General features: G+C 48.8%; 1 protein-coding gene across 6 annotated transcripts in view; it reads left to right on the top strand.

Moving 5' to 3' along the window:
• LOC116948813 (single-stranded DNA-binding protein 2) overlaps positions 1-16645 on the top strand; it is a 163841-nt gene that overhangs the window by 26920 nt on the left and 120276 nt on the right. For all 6 annotated transcript variants that reach the window (XM_076071804.1, XM_076071799.1, XM_076071803.1 and 3 more), the window contains exon 4: positions 2280-2364. In XM_076071804.1, coding sequence (XP_075927919.1) covers positions 2280-2364 — 85 coding nt within the window. The remainder of the gene's footprint in view (positions 1-2279; positions 2365-16645) is intronic.

Raw genomic sequence — 16645 nt, 5'->3', positions numbered from 1 at the left:
ACCCACACTCACACACTACACTCACCCACACTCACCCACACTCACCCACACACCACACCCACTCACTCACTACACTCACTACACTCACCTGCTCACCACACTCACCCACACTCACTACACTCACCCACACTCACCCACACCCACCCACACACCACACCCACTACACTCACTACACTCACCCGCTCACCACACTCACCCACACTCACTCACTACACTCACTACACTCACCCACACTCACTCACTACACTCACCCACTACACTCACCCACACTCACCCACACACCATACTCACTCACTACACTCACCCACACCCACCAACACACCACACCCACTACCATCACTACACTCACCCGCTCACCACACTCACCCACACTCACTCACTACACTCACCCACACTCACTCACTACACTCACCCACTACACTCACCCACACTCACCCACACACCACACTCACTCACTACATTCACCCACACTCACCCACACACCACACTCACCCGCTAACCACACTCACCCGCTCACCACACTCACCCACACTCACTCACTATACTCACCACACTCACCCACACACCACACCCACTCACTCACTACACTCACTACACTCACCTGCTCACCACGCTCACCCACACTCATACACTACACTCACCCACACTCACTCACTACACTCATCCACACCCACCCACACACCACACCCACTACACTCACTACACTCACCCGCTCACCACACTCACCCACACTCACTCACTACACTCACTCACTACAATCACCCACACTCACTCACTACACTCACTACACTCACCCACACTCACTCACTACACTCACCCACTACACTCACCCACACTGCAACTTTCTCTGCCTGCTACTCCGCTCACACCGCCTCACTTTGCAGCTCCGTCTCGGTGCCTCTTTTTCCCAGCCTCCTATCAGCTGGTTCCACCTAAATGAACGTCTCCACTCTCTTCGATGACAACTTTGATAAGAGTGTTGAAAAATCGGCGGGAATTGCTGTAATTATGCAATTTGTATTTCTGTGTTATTTATTTCATTAACTTGCTTACATTTCCTCTACTTTGCACTCGTATTGGTTTTTGTAGTCTTTGTTGTTGTAACTTCATGACCCGGCCCGTCTGGACATCTGTGAAAAAGAGCTTCATGGCTCTTCGGATTCCTCCAGGATGAATAAAAGATTCTGATTCTATTTTGCTGCCCGCTTGACACTTGGGCCTTTGGACCCTGTGCTCAGCGACTGTGATTCAAAATAACGATGAAATACTTTGGGAGAATGGAACGTAAGTCAGTCCTCATTCGCGGGCGGGCGTTCACGGTATCTAACTTCCCTCATGGACCTCAGAGGTCAACTCAAGTTGTTTATCTCAGAGCATCACCCGGTTGACGCACGGTAAACTGTGTTTCCCTCAGAGGTAGATTTCACACACATCTCGAAAGCCCGTAAGACAAACTCACAAATTGAATCCTTCCTTATTTCAGCCGATGTTCAGCCCCTCAGGTGTTTAGAACACGGATTCATGATGTATAACATTTTGGTCACGCTCTGATATAGCCTTTTTTTTTTCAATTTGTTCCTGACCCTGAAACTTTGACTCACGGGAAGTGGTCCTCAGACACAACGCTGATAATATAATAATTTAAATGTGTAACACGCCGCTGCACAGGATTCACTCGCTTTTGAAAGAGAGAATGCCTCTGAGGTGTGAGTGGGAACCGCAGGGAAGCGGTGAAGACGACAGTGGACATGCGGTGAACCGGTGCCAACAATTGCCCAAGCTCTGCAGTTCTCCATATATTAAGGTGTTATCGGACAATTATTCCAGTGCTTACACTTGAGGGGCAGAGGTATTGCGATAGGAGCCCATGACACGAGAGCTCGATGTTTCTACCTGAACTCGAAAACAAAAGAGTTTGGAGCCATTGTGGACGAAGCAAAAACACCCGTCAGCACACGGTGATTCAGCAAACCAAGCCGGGTCAACATTTGAAAAAAATGAAAGAATCCGAGGCCCCAAACATCGTTCCAAACGTAGAGATGGTGACCCATCTTAGCGGGACAGGTCACGAGTTGGCGAGAGAAAATCTAGATCCCAGAGGAGATACGATCTTCCGGTTGCATGTTGCAGTTTTCAGAAATAAAATGTATTTTGTTGTTAGTGATCAAAGCTGTGTAATTCAACAAGCTTTATTCAAGGAAGTAATTTCAGGACTGCACCTTTACCATTCGGTGTGTTGTGTTTTTGTGTGTTCCCCACGTTTGCACCCTCTCCCCCAGTGTCTTCTGGGACCTGTACTGCGCTGCCCCGGAGAGACGCGAAACGTGTGACCACTCGAGTGAAGCCAAGGCCTTTCACGATTACGTGAGTAACCGAAACCACTCCTCTTCCCAGAAATGGTTTTGTTTGTGTCCTGGGGCTATATAACCAGGATAAGATAAAAAAACACGAATCTAATCATTATTACATTTAGCATTGGCATCATTCTTATCGTGCAAGGCGAGCTATCATGAAGGCGCTTTGTGCCGCAGTTCCACAGTAGGTGGGCGATTTAGTTTGGTGTTTTCCTTAATAAACCGATTTGGATAAACTGACGGTGCCTCATCATGACTCATACCTCTTCACTGGAGACCTGGAGCACCAAATGCTATTCTTCGACTTGGGGCAGGAAAAGTCACTGAGATCCATCTCCAATCATGTGACTTGCGGCTCACAGGGAGCGATTCCCTTCACTGGATCTGAATTGTTACACTGTCCATCACTCTCTGTGCTTTTTTTTTTTACAAACATGCTCATGTTTTACCAGCAGCTGCGTCATACGTGTGCATTTATAGAATAAAGATTTTTTTGTTGAACTGGGTAATTATTTCCGCTGCCTTAACTCTGTGACCTCTGTAGACCTCTTTTGGAAAATACTTTTGTCAAATTAAATATTTTCCTCAACTCGAATAACAATGAACACATGAACATCCACCTGAGAAATGGCTACGGTAATGGCCGCTTTGTGTTTCCCGGTTAACTCGGCATCATTACTTTTGATTCTTTGCTTTTGCATAAGTTTTTCGTCTCCCATTGTCATTGATAATTCATGGCTGATTCATAAAAAGTGGATAACAAAGTGCAATTGTCCATTGGCTTTACACAACTGACAGAGCCCAGAGTTCAGTAGATGTAAACAATGAAATATTGGTGATACATGTATTCAACCAAAATAAAGAAAAAGTATTTGTTATAAAAATAGCAAAGTCCGTAAGCATTCATCTTCACACAGTCGTGTTTGGCGGAAGCATCCTGTGTCATGACCTTTGACTTGAACACTTGCATTGGAGTCACGGATAATAGGGTTGTGGATGGGATTTGGGCTGTTTATGTTGAAATCAGGGGACTGCTCTATCTGGCGTAATCTCCCGTGGCCCCATATTTACCTCGGTGTAAACGTGGACGCAACAGCGGAACATTTTTAATTGACGCTTTCCAGGCATAAAGGTGGCTTACCTGTGTTCGAAAATGAACACGTCCTCCCTATACCTGGTGAATCCATCCAGCATTGTGAGTGGTGTGCAGTATGGGTACGTGTGTATGTGTGTGTATGTGTGTGTGTACGTGTGTGTTAGATATTTAGACGTGGCACCTGCCTGGGTATTTTGTACCATCGGACACTCCACCCCCACAACTCCCAATCGGTGGTGGGGCAGTTGTGGAGAGAGTGGAGATTTTCCCATACCTGGGCAGTGTGCTTATGATCGGCTCCAGTTTAACAGCAGAGGTCTCACTCCGAATCAGTCGAGCGGCAATATCTTTTCATCGGTTGCGTAACGCTGTGTGGAAGCTACCTGGTCTGTCGCTCCGCACTAAGCTTCAGGTCTTCTCGGCCACGGTCATTCCCTCCCTTCTCTATGCTTGCGAAACGTGGACCCCCCTAATGGAACATCTTCGCCGGTTAGAAACATTTAGGCTAGCCTGCCTACGATCCATCCTGGGTTTAACCAGGCTGGATTGTGTGAGGAGCTCCCAAATCCTTGAAAGATCTGGGCAAGGTCCCATCGGTGAGCTCCTCCAGCAGGCAAGGCTGCGTTGGCTGGGTCATATAGCCCGCATGCCCAGCAACCGCATGCTGAAACAGCTTTTGTTCGGCCGGATCGAGGGGGCTAAACGGGCGCGGCACGGGCTAGAGAAGAGATGGAGTGATGTGGTACAGGAGGACGTGAAGCTGAGTGGACTTGCCGATGACTGGTACCAGCGGTGTCAAGATCGGCCTCTGTGGAGGAGGCTCGTGAAGGACGCTACTGGGCAGTTTGAGGTAGTCGCCCTCCAACAACAACAGAGGGCGGAGGAGCGACGCTCACAACAACAATGAGCGGAGCGCTGGGTGGCTAAAGCACAGCAGGTTGGCACAGTAGGGGGCACAGGTGGTGCATCAGCCAGTCATCTCAGTCATCTTAGTCAGTCGACCCGTGGCACTTGGGTCTGCCCTGTGACCTCCTGCCCACCGGCGTTCGACACTTCACGTGGCCTCAAGGTGCACATGGCCTGGCACAAGCATCGTGGTGACGTCACCGCCACTTAGTGGCGAATGCTGGTTGTTGTTGTTGTTGTACGTGTGTGTGTGCTCGCTCGCATGTCGGATTCAATGTTAATGCCAAAGTATGGCCTTACTCGGGCTCGGCAGGGTTTCATTGCTTGCGGAATATTTTCTGGAGTACCCGCAAAACCAACCCCCTTTAAACCTCCAAGTTGTACCCCACCTCGCCACCACACCTCACCAGTATTGGTGGGTGCGTGGGTAGGTGGGGAAATATATTTTGGTGCTCACCCATGGACAGCTACGTCCAAAAATTAAGCCCCAGGATTGTAGGTTCAAACGGGCAAATTATGCTTTCACATTTCTTAGTATTCACTATTGACCCAGCTTCATATGGAGGGGAAAAAGCACCCTTCTCAGGATTTGAGATTTCAGAACGAATGCTTGAGACTAAAAGGCCCTTCACACAATATACACTTTAATTGACTGTGGCTCGAACGCTGTGGAGTAGCTGTAATCGGGGTGTGCAGGGCTACTTCTGTGCCTAAGAGATGATTCCTGAGTGGTGTTTGACTTCGGCGCGCATTCCACAAGCTATCTAGCTTGATTTCCTCACGGCATGTATGAGAGGTGAAGCATGGCACGCGTGATTCTATACACAAGGAAGAGCAACAACAACGACGCCAATCTGTACAGCGTACTAATGCTACCACATCTCCAAACGCTTTACATGGGGGATGGTAACATCGGGGAAGATTGTGAAATGGCAAGGTGGAGGTGAGGTGAGGGACACGCACAAGAGAGAAGAGGGATTCCATCCAGAACTATGATATGTCTTCTCATCATCTCTCTTTCGGAGATGCCTAGGAGACGTGAGATATGAATTACTCATGATAATTTACGAGATTTGTTATTGACGCTATTGTTCTTATTGCGCAAGGCTATCACGAAGGTGCCGCTGTGTTTCACAGTAGGGGGGTGATGTTGCAACGCGACATGCACCAGTTGAGTAATGCGCTGTGTAACATTTCGACTGGGGCAAATCTGGGCCATGACGCCGGCACGCAATGCCCGACTCGTTGCGAATGACGTCAGGAGATGTTATTCCAGTGACCACCGTGAAGTAGGCGGCGCATGTTGCGTGGTTAGTGCAGCCGCGGTATTAAGCGGGCGGCCTCGCGGATTCGAACCGCGGACCTCTGCGGCAAGAGGCGAACGAGCTTACGCTAGGCCGCGTCACCGCCCCGATTAATTATCGTGCGAGGAGAAGTTGAGCAGTGTCAGCTGTGTGAACGGCATCGTTCTGCCAAAGGGGTGGAGATTTTCAGATGTTTATTTTTTACTATTTCAACTGTGGGTTCACTTCACATCCAGGCGTCGTTGACATGCGATCACCCAGGGACATGCTGGAACTTCCTCCGTTCTGCGTTATTGTGGACCTGGGGAAGTTCTTAGCGCTTAGCTTATTATCTGTGTGGAAACACCGAGTGTGAAAGTGAAATACTGTATGGGAACGAGTGCTCCCACACCGATGGACAATCGAGAATAGTCCACAGCGCGACTGGGGTCACCAATCTCAAACCACGGAGCATGCGGTGACGCCACGGCCCGCTGCGATTGTTCGCCGGCAGCGTTTTAAAACGTTCACCGTGAGGCTGACTCCTGAAGTCGTCCACCGGCTCACTCGCCAGCCTCGATAAAAACACAGAAACATCGCCGATCAGCTCCGTGCCGTCAGAAATAAAATGTGTAGAAACGTAACGATCACCTCTTCCCAGCGGCTTGGCAGTTTGTCACGATTCGAGGTTGCAGTTCCGTTCAAAAATCGGTTTGCTTCATTTTTGCGATATCATTTGCATTGTTTTCCAATTGTTAGTTGCTGCACTGACCTCAAAAGCAACATAATTTGCGTACAATTTGCATCAGCTGTAAATAATTCATTCTCAAGCACACTATTTGACGAATTTGCCTTGAGTGTAAGAATTGATTTTAATCGAGGAATTGATGCATCATTACACCCATAGTCATTGCTTTCAAATTTGTTTTCGATGCAATCTGCTAATGTTTTTCATCTGTTCTCTCATCCACGTGTTCCCCTCCTGGGACAGAAACGTCGGACATCGTGCCAACGCACACCAACATCGTGTCTCTACCATGAAAACTTGGCAGGAGCCTCCTCAAAAATTGTCTTGATAATTGTTTGAGGCTTTCCTGGTTAAACAAAAGAATAATACGAGATGTTAACTACTTCGCCTGGTATACGGGAAGCCGTGGGTTAGATCACTACCCTGACGCCTGCTGTATATTTGGAGTTTGCGTGTCTCTCTCCCCGTGGTTGCGTGGATTTTTCTCCAGGTCCTCCGTTTTTTCTCTCCACATTTAGAAACACGAGTTTAGAGAATTTGGCTGCAATACATTTTCACCTGACAAGCCACTTTGTTGAGCTATCATTTGTGACCAGGTGGCTTTTGAAAAATAGATACGTAGCTCAGTGGGCCTTACCTGGTAAAAATAAAAATAGTGCCTACTAGTCATAGTAATACAAAAACACGTAGTGGTGCCCTGTGTCATACACGTGACGCGTAGCGTAGCACAGACGCCGCATCAAGAGTCGCAGGCTGTAGCGCGGCGGCCTGTATATCACTGCCACAATTAAGCATTTCACCACTCATCCTATCTGTATGGCAACAGTGTAACAGGAATAATGAATCCGCAAGCCCTTGTAGATAACAAGATCTACTGATTGGAGCTTAACAAAGAGGAGGTTTTATTTAATGGGTTTGATTGATAGGTCTTTATAACGAGGCTGACGCTTGTCCCAGTATGGATGGAATTATTCCGATTTCGGGTTATGTATGTACCTATGTAGTAGTAATAATAATAATTTTATAGCCATTTACCAATACACTGCTGGATGAAGGCCTCCCCATCCCATGTTGGCCATCGGGGTTGATTGACCATACTACCCCATGGGGGTTGATTGACCATACTTCCCCAGTACAGGAGAGTGAAGGGGGAGGGGCCAGGGACCACTTCAGAGATCACTCGCTACTGATATTTGCCTTGACTAGGAGTTCTATAACCTCTAGGCTCCTCCCACTGAATACCGCATATACTCTAGTAGGAGGTAAAGGTGCAACCATGCAATTTCTTGCTCATACCCATGTTGGCAGAAGGTCCTCCACTACTAGAGAGACCCTCTAGAGGGAATTTTGGCCTGCTCATGTACGTGTGTGTGTGTTGAACTTCTTTCGCACCGTACGTAGCCAACCATGCTCATCCACGCTAGCTCTGACGTCTTGGAAGGGGTTGGGATAACCACACTTTACTCCACCCCATGTGACCTGCCCATTGACTCGCTGCATTCATACCGCTGGATGGACAGAGGCGCGGACAAAGAAAAAAACTTACTTTGTTTTAACTGCCGCTACGGGATAAGTTGAACCGGTGACCTCTGGATCAGAAGTCCAGTCTGCTAACGATTACAACCCCGGCAGCATCCCTCCGCTGTAGGTATGGAGTTGCACTGTGCAAGGGATGGCCGGGGAATGTCACCGTTAAATGAACGTTTGTTGACAACGTGAACAATGTTCGACTCAAGTTGAGCAGAAGGACGGTTATCTGAAAAGAAGTAATTTTTTTTCGCATCACGTAATATAAACCGTTGTGCCGGGGAAATTAAATTGGCGTAACAAGGTGCGCATTTATGTGCCTGTGTGGGAAAAGACATCTCCCAGATGACATGACATGGCCCTGAGTGGCAATAAAGAGGCATGTTTTGAGTGGCAGTTCTGCACCGGGAAATGCGTACACAGACTAGACCTGCGCTCTCAGCACTCTCACAAGACAGGCAAGTAACGATGTCATCGGCGCAATCCAACACGTGCACCTAAGTGACCAATTAATGCCGATGCGGCAATTCGTGTAGGCACATTGTAGTTGTTTAAATACAAATTGTTGCCTCCGTGAATTAGAAATGTGTCCGTCGTGCGAAGTGCCTGTTCACGCCAATAAGGACCTCCACTCGACGGAGCTCTATAGAGCTACCCTCGAGGGTCTTTTGGCCTACTCTTCCATGCTGGTGCGACGTCTTGGAAGAGGTTGGAGTACCCACACTGTAGCCCACGACCTGTGACCTGCCAATCGGCTACCTGTGGTGCATACATTTCTAATCGGAATTTTAGATGTTCAAAAACATCGGAATCTTTATTTAGACAGGAGGAATCTGTTGAGCTATGAAGATTTTTTTTCACAGATGTTTAGTAAGGGGGGGGGGGTGGGGGGGTCAAATAATTTAAATTGCTAGCTGGACAGAGGTGTGGGGTCCATTTAACAAACTCGCACCGTTCGTGTCTTACCTGCTACGCCTGGAGATCAAATCGAACGCCACGGCAGCATCCCGTTTTAATGTATTTACATATAGATTTATATATGGATATATATTTTCGTAAACGACACGCATCGCATGCACAGCATAAGCCCGGTAGAGAAGTGAACAAACTATTTGGCGATGGCTGCGTTGGCGGTGGTGCGCAAGCAACGGCAAACTCGCCACATTCATCAATAACAACAATGTGGCTTTAAAAGGAAAACAAATCACAATTGGCGACGTTTCAGACAATGGCCCTTGCCCTGAACACAGCCCGTTTTATACTTAGCCTTTTAAGTCCAATAACATTTGTTTTGAGATGTTTACGTTCTCAAAACCACTTAGCTGCTCCTCATGAAGACAAGAAATGTTTTCCGCTCGTTGAATTCTCTCCAGTCAGCCTTTTTTGGTCAAAAAAAATGTCTCCCCTCGTTATCTACCCGTAACTCTGTGACGCAAGGCCAGTTGGCCCAACTAGAACGATGTTATTCCTCTCATAACGAGAGAGAGAGAGGGAGGGAGAATTAAACAAAATGTGTTATTTTTACTCTCACTAACCCTTTCGTGAAATGGTGCTTTGGATAGGTTTTCCGTTTCCACCCAAAATTGATCCAAGTCGATCTTATGGGAATCAAGCCCAACTCGGACAAAGGTGTGTACATTCCAGCATTCGCCACCTGGAGACGAACAATTTGCGACCCCCGTTTGTGCGCTGTCGATGGCAACTGGGCTGACAGCGTCACGCGACGCCACGCTCGCCAGCCTCCGTTAATGTCCGGTCGCCAGGCTCCGTTAATGTCCGGTCGCCAGGCTCCGTTAATGTCCGGTCGCCAGGCTCCGAACGGCTGCTGGCTCGGGGCTGCGACTGCCGCCTCGTGTCAGGCCGTACGCGTGTAGCCAGTGATTCCGCGTGTCTGCGTGTCTGCGTGCCTGCGTGTTAACGTGCTGTTGGAAGTAGTAACACTTCCGACGGTATGTTCTCGATCAGCCGGTCAGTCGGTCAACTCACGATACTTGGGTCTGTTCCGTGATCTCCTGCCAGCGAGTGTTCGAGACTTCACAGTGGTCCATTCTTTGGGTTGCATGGCCACAGTCGCACTGTGGTATGTCTCTAAATGTTCCATTTATGAAGAATTGTACTGATGATTAACTTTTAAACACACGGTGGTAATGGATGGGACAGCAGGCCTAGTACTGAGTCATTGGCCAGTAGTTGTGTGGGTGGAGTATATTGTAGTGGAGTAGGATAGCACTCTTCTTATCCATGACAAAGTAGGGAGAAAACTTAGTGGATCCCATCAGTAATCTACCCACAAAACACTGGGAACCGTTCACTAATGATACACCCCCCGACTTGCAAAGCGTAGCTGCATCCCTTTTCGCAATGCCAGCAAAGTGGGTCATGCTAACGTTTCTGAAACGTAAGCAGAGAACACCTGGTTCGCCATTTGCGCAATCGTAAACAATTTTACGACACCCCCCAGTCCCTCACGGTTTAAAAATGTGATCATCATCATCATCATAGTTTTTATGTTGCGACGTCTTCTCCGTTGTTCTTGAGGTCGTCTCTCGGAGTCCGGTCTGTGCAAAACCAGGCTGAACACACTCGGCGCGCTTGACAGCGGGGCAAGTGTGGCGGCGTAGGCTTGTTTCAGCATGCCACGTGCTAATTTACATGTTAAAAATGAAAACGTGTTGAAGTATTCCTGAGCAGCCCTTACGTGAAACGTGCAACCGCATGGTCCACGCAAGATGCGTCACGACGAGTTGCATTCCGCTTCATGTTCCGACGTTTCGCTCTGCGACGGAGGGGGGGGGTTGGCTTGCTTTGGGATCAGAACTGAAGAAGCCCCCAGCACGCGAGGCGTTAATCGCGCGCTCTTCGGGCCGTCGAGCGAAACGTCGGACATCGTGCCGAATAACGCGCGGTGCGAGCTAGACGCACACCGGAGAGCCGTACGGCACGGCCGTGAAAACCCGCGCAGTCGCGTGACAGAAACCCTGCAGTCACACACCACAGCACCATCTATCGGACGTTCGTCTTGCAGATGATCTCACAACAACATCAGACCATCGGTTTTTCAATACCTTGTGAGTTTTGAAATGAAGTCAATGAGCGTAGCATTATTCTGTTTTTGACCATGAAGATGAGGTTAGGATACAAAAAGAGTCGGTTAATTGAAGTCGGTGACCTCAAAACACTGGGTAGAGCGAGCCCACTGGAGCTGTAGACATTACTAGCGCCATTTATTCACCCATTCACTCCATTATAACTGCTGTTGTGTGTGACTTTTTGTGTTTATATTGTGTTTATAAAGCACGCTCAGAAATCCCACTGGTCGACGTGGCGTCTGGAGGCATCGGATTGAGCAACGGATGTAAACGAGCGTAACTGCACGTGCGGCAGCGTGAACGCGAAGCCGCGTAGATCTTTCGTAATCTCTCACACTGGCTTTTCTTCCGTGCAATCCGGCTGCCACTACACCAGATGGGTATAGCCACGTGTTTTATCCACGTGAATGACCATTTTCATGATTTCCAGTTTAAAATCCCACCGCGCACGAAGCGTGCCCCAACAGCAGCAGCTCTAGAGCAGTGCCACGTAGTGGCCTTATCCTCCACTTGAGATTGGTTATTGACACGGCTGTACGAGCAGCGTGGTTGTGGGGCAGCACTCACGGCGCCTCGCAAGGTGCAGCAGGGCAGGTTTCCTACAAATAAGGAGGTGATGCCATGATACCAGGGATGGCCACACTTCCTCACCGTACAAGCCGCAAAGCAAAACCTTCAACGTGGCCGGGAGTCAAAAGGCACATCCAGGGTGGCTACATGGGGTGGTCACACGTGGCCGGCTCGCTCACGTTGATTGGCTGTGTTCAGTTTTGAATTTGGAGATCTGTGGAAATGCCCGCGGGGTAATCAGTCGTGGCTCCGCTGCCAGCGTTTTTTTGACGTTTTGAAATAAAAGTTCTAAGGATAGGTCAAAAATGTTAGCTGCGTCTCTCTTGTCGAACCGCAGCGGAACTGCCCGCGAGTTCTCACGCGGCTCGTGAGTCACGGTTTGGCCTCCGTCGTGCTGCCACTCGGGGTGCCTTCGGACGGCACCAATCAACGCGCGCGACGGAACACATTTGGCACCGTGAGTCTCAAGCGAGCGGCATCTTGGGGATGTCACGCTCAGGTTCGGTGCGCCGCAAGGTTCGCACGGGCGACTTTTCAGGGATGGACACGTGAAGTGGCAGCCAATTGGGGCTCGGGGTGGCACAAATGAAGTGGAGCCCAGAGACAGCGACCATCTCTTATCGGCCGCCGGCGAAGGAAATGTCACCAACTGCGGTGGAATTATATGGGAGAGGGCATTTCCATGGCTGTGCATCTCTACAGCGGGTCACATTTACCTTCAGTGGGGATCATTATCGCATTTTAGCCCTGCTACCCGACTGCGGCTAAGGTTGTGGGAGAGAACATCCTCGCAAACTGTGGGGTCCGCCTTAAAAAGAGGAATCGCAACAGCCCAGAGGGGTTTGCCTAGCAGAGTGATGGAGTAGCAGCCTAGGAAAGGAACGCATCCACAAGGAGATGGAGTGATGAAATCAGTTCGCGTGGAGGTGCTACGTGGATTATTATTGCATCGCAGGATCGTGAAAATATGCGGTGGTTGCGGCTTGGGGAGTTCTCTATCCAGCAGTGGATTGACCATGGCCGATGATGATTGAAAGGGATCAAAGCCAGCGAACATCCTTCACAGCTGATTAGAATTCCCACCATCAGGACAAGATAAACTAACGATACTTTGTGCCTGGTCAGCGCTTTGCCAGCCCACTGCTTTGACGAGGACCTCTCCATGCCACATTGGTGTTGTCGGGAGGGGGGTTTATTTGACCATACTTCACCACGCTGGTCAACATGCGACATACAACCTATTACGCATTCCACACAGCATTGTGGGAAGACCCACAATACTGTGTGAGCCCAATAGAGGGCATGTATATGCATAGGGGAGCGCGTTTCAGCCAGAGCGAGCGCGCACGGTGGGAGAGCAGCGGAATAATTTGCTCTCAAACGAGGGGAGAAGGCAGCACCGTCTTCACGCGATGACTCCGCGTCCTCTTCCTCCGCGTCCTCTTCCTCCGCGTCCTCTTCCTCCGCGGATGCGTTGCGCCATTCTGGACTGCAGATCGCACCTGCGCTCGATTTGTTTGGATGCAGACTGGATGGCCGTGTGCTGACTAAACCTGCTGTGGGATGTGCTCGCCGTGAATTATTGATGGCTGCTCGTCCGTCGAGGGCAAGAAGGGGGTGCGTGGGTGAGAAGGGGGTGGGGAGAGAGGAGGATGCGGGGGGCAGGAAGAATGTAAGGTGGTGGGGTTGGTTGGGGCAGGGTGGCAATGCAGATGAGAGAGTTCGCCAGCGATGTTTGCGAGCCGTGGGTCGGCTTTACCGCTTGCGCTGAGTAATGTACGTCGCACTGAGATTTATAGAAACCATTTTGTACAGTCTTTACCACGGGTACAGTGTTGCTTCGGCTGGATGGTTAGATCCAAGCTGATTTTTTATTCTGTTAGATAACGAAATAAATTCATTTAGTTCGGATCTGCTGATGTGGCCTGCCCGTGAATCATTTGGAGCGTTAGTCCAATGGGGTCCGGTTACATCCAGCTTGACCGGTCGGACACTCGGCCTGCCCTCTGGGAGAAGGCTTTGTTGTAGGTTTCAACAATAAATCGTGCCTGTTATTAATGCTATTAAAACACTACTATTAAAACAGTGCACTGTCCATCACGGTGAGCGCTGTCTCTTGGCGAAGAGATCGACGTAGCCGAGCGTGTCGAAAGGCGGGGCACGCGGCCGCTTGTCAAGTTACCCAGTCCGGGTGTGGATTTGGTGACACGGTGGGGAAGCCGTTGCACCGTGAACCCGGCCGCCCGAGTTCGATTCCCATCCACGGTCACCCGTCAGTAGTGGCGAGTGACATTTGAACTCTTCCTGAGCCTCACTCCCTTCACCCACCCGTGCTAACCGGAGTGGGGAGGTATGGTCAAACAACCCCCTCACGACCGACCTCGTATGGGAAGCCTTAATTGAGATGTGTGTTCATTTAGAAGCGGTTGTGCTGCATGACTCTCCGGTGTGTTTTCCTCATACTGGTCGACACGGCGTCCAAAGTGCTAGTTCCTGAATAAGCTCCCCAACAGCGTGGAGTGAAACGTCGGACATCGTGCCGAACAACACGATGCGACCCGGAAAACAACACGCGGGCAAGCTGTTTGGTTAAATCAGCGTGGAACGTTCGCCTTTGTCGACGGGGACTCAGCAACAGTCCGTGTCGATGTGAATCCTGTAAAGCTGAGCCGATCCATCGAGGAACTCGATCTTAGCTGGCTACAGTGAAAGTGGTGGCGAAGTGGCCAAAGCCCAGCTGGTCTCCTCCCAGCGGAACCCGTGCGTGGAAACGAGCGCTTGGATTTGGTCGGCATCTTGGAAGCCAGTCGATGCAAGACGAGGCCAGTTGAGCCCGCCCTTTTGCCGCCATCCCATTAACACGAAAAATCAAGCTTTTAAGTGGATGAGTTTGCAGTAAATAAACAAATAAGTGAATGAGCACAAAGAAAATCCATGCGAGCCGGTGATGCATCGTCGATGCACTTTACAGGCGCGCAGCGCGCGCTGCGATGGGTTTTTCACGCTTGCACGCAACGCTCGCTCGACGTGCTGCCAACGACACACGCGAAGGTGAATTGATCATCGATTAGTTGGTCTCGTCAAAAGTACCGCGACGTATACTCGAATTGCGGTATGGCTGTTGTTCCATTCCCAAACATTCCCAAAGGGAAGTAAAGGATCTTCCCCAGTCTCCTTCAAGGGTCCGTCTTACCCTCTATGTAGCTTGTACTTGCCTTCCGCTGTAAAGAGTAAGTCACTTTGATTTTTTCAGAAAAGTCTTCAGTCCTGTGTTGTGGGATATTCGTACTCCGATTATTTTTCCTGGTCTTTTGCACCTCCGCGATGGCAACTTTAAATGCAGTGCACTGTAGAAAAACACCTTTTGCAAATGGTGTTTTGGAAAATGTGAAGCAAGCCTCCGTGTGATGTGATTGAATTTTCAGTAGAGCTGCAACTAACGTCTGTGTAATCAGCTAAAGCTCAGTCGTCAATAGCAAATAATCAATGAGCTGTTAAAAGTGGCATGCACAGATATTCACATTGCATTGAATGTATAGTTTAGTTTGTTCAGTTTGTGGTATCCTCCCCGCACCTCCTATTAGCACGGTTGGCTGTGAAACAAACATACATATGTACGGTACTTTCCTAGTTAAGATGTCCAAATTAGACAATGGTTCTGCATTAAATACAGCACAGCTCCACATTTCAATAACGGCGCGGATCATCATTGTCCAAAGGGTTTCTTACCTGTATTGCCTGCGTTCCAGGGCCTGAATCTACCTGTGAAAAACTCCCATTGTCAGTGGGTTAAATTATCTTCTTATAATTCGCGTGTCGCCGTAGTTATGAGGAGTTTTTGCTCACGGATACCCGGAGTAATTTCCCACGTGTATGGCATTATGTCCAGGAGCTAAATACTAATGTTGAGGTCTGCTAGCCCCAGGAGGACATCAGGAGCGACCTAGAAGTGATCGCTGCAGGTGCGGTAGGATTAACGGTGATGGATTGTTACGGATGATTTTGTATTCATGATTATGAAGTTGCCAGCTGCCTCTTAGTGTTCGTGTTTATAGACCACGGTGTAAGTGATGTTGTGGGTGCCTCCTGTTATTCGTGGGAATTTGTAAATAAAAGAAGTGGAACATTCCTTTCCTTAACTATCACCACAATGTCCGATTTGCGTCCCCTGATCGAGGATAATTCCAAGCAAGCCTTCTCCCTGTATGCTTCTTTGCGCGCTTTTTGTTAGCTTTTGTTCGACTTTCTGGTCATTGTGCTAAAAGTTTTTGATCCATTTTTACGGCAGATAACGAGCACGATGAGAAAACTTTTATTCGTCAGGCTGTAATTTTTTTTGTTGTGTCAAATTCAGTTTTTTTTTTCTTTTTACGGTGTTTAAAAGAAGGGTGAGGTGGCTTGTGGCATGGATACAGGAAAATTTAAACGAGGCTTGCAACACACGAAGGGAACGGTATTAGTTGTAGCACAAAGAGACGGGACGGTGTTGGTTGGCGATTGTAGAGGCCACTGCACAAGGCCAGTGGTGGTCCTCTTGGGTCAAGAGGCCTGGACGTCCGTGGTTTGGAGACATTTTAATAACTTCGGAACACCAAAGTAGTATCTCATTAGGGCACTTTTAGGCAGCATCTTTCAAGTGACCTCACATCCAGGAAACTTTACAATGCCAATCAAAACTACATTTAATTTTTTCTGGTAAAACTCATATTTAGGCCAGATTTTCTAGTTTTTCAAGATATATCAGAAAATTGGGAACAACCCTGCCATGCATTCCGAAACATGCGTTGTTGCATTATGGGAGCATTGCAAATGTGGACATCTCTCGCTTTCAAGGAACTCAAGCTTTGATTTGCTTGCACTGGCTACTGTGCGTTGAGGCTTAGAATATTTTTTCTCTTTTTCGTTTCATTCTTTAGGATCTTTCGGGGGGAGATTTCAAAGTCTGGCAAAGTGTCAAGAGCCGCTAATAAGAAATTGAGGTGTTAGTACCGCGCTCACTTTGAACATTGTTTTCATGAGCAGCCGTCGCTATATTCCATGCCACTCGCTCCTTTAAAACACGACAAGAAAGA

Source organism: Petromyzon marinus, chromosome 35 (assembly GCF_048934315.1).
Source record: "Petromyzon marinus isolate PM22_M1 ecotype Great Lakes invasive population chromosome 35, UKy_Petmar_22M1.pri1.0, whole genome shotgun sequence".
Taxonomy (NCBI): Eukaryota; Metazoa; Chordata; class Hyperoartia; order Petromyzontiformes; family Petromyzontidae; genus Petromyzon; species Petromyzon marinus.
Note: the sequence above shows the minus strand (reverse complement) of the source record. Positions and strands in the feature narration are given on the sequence as shown.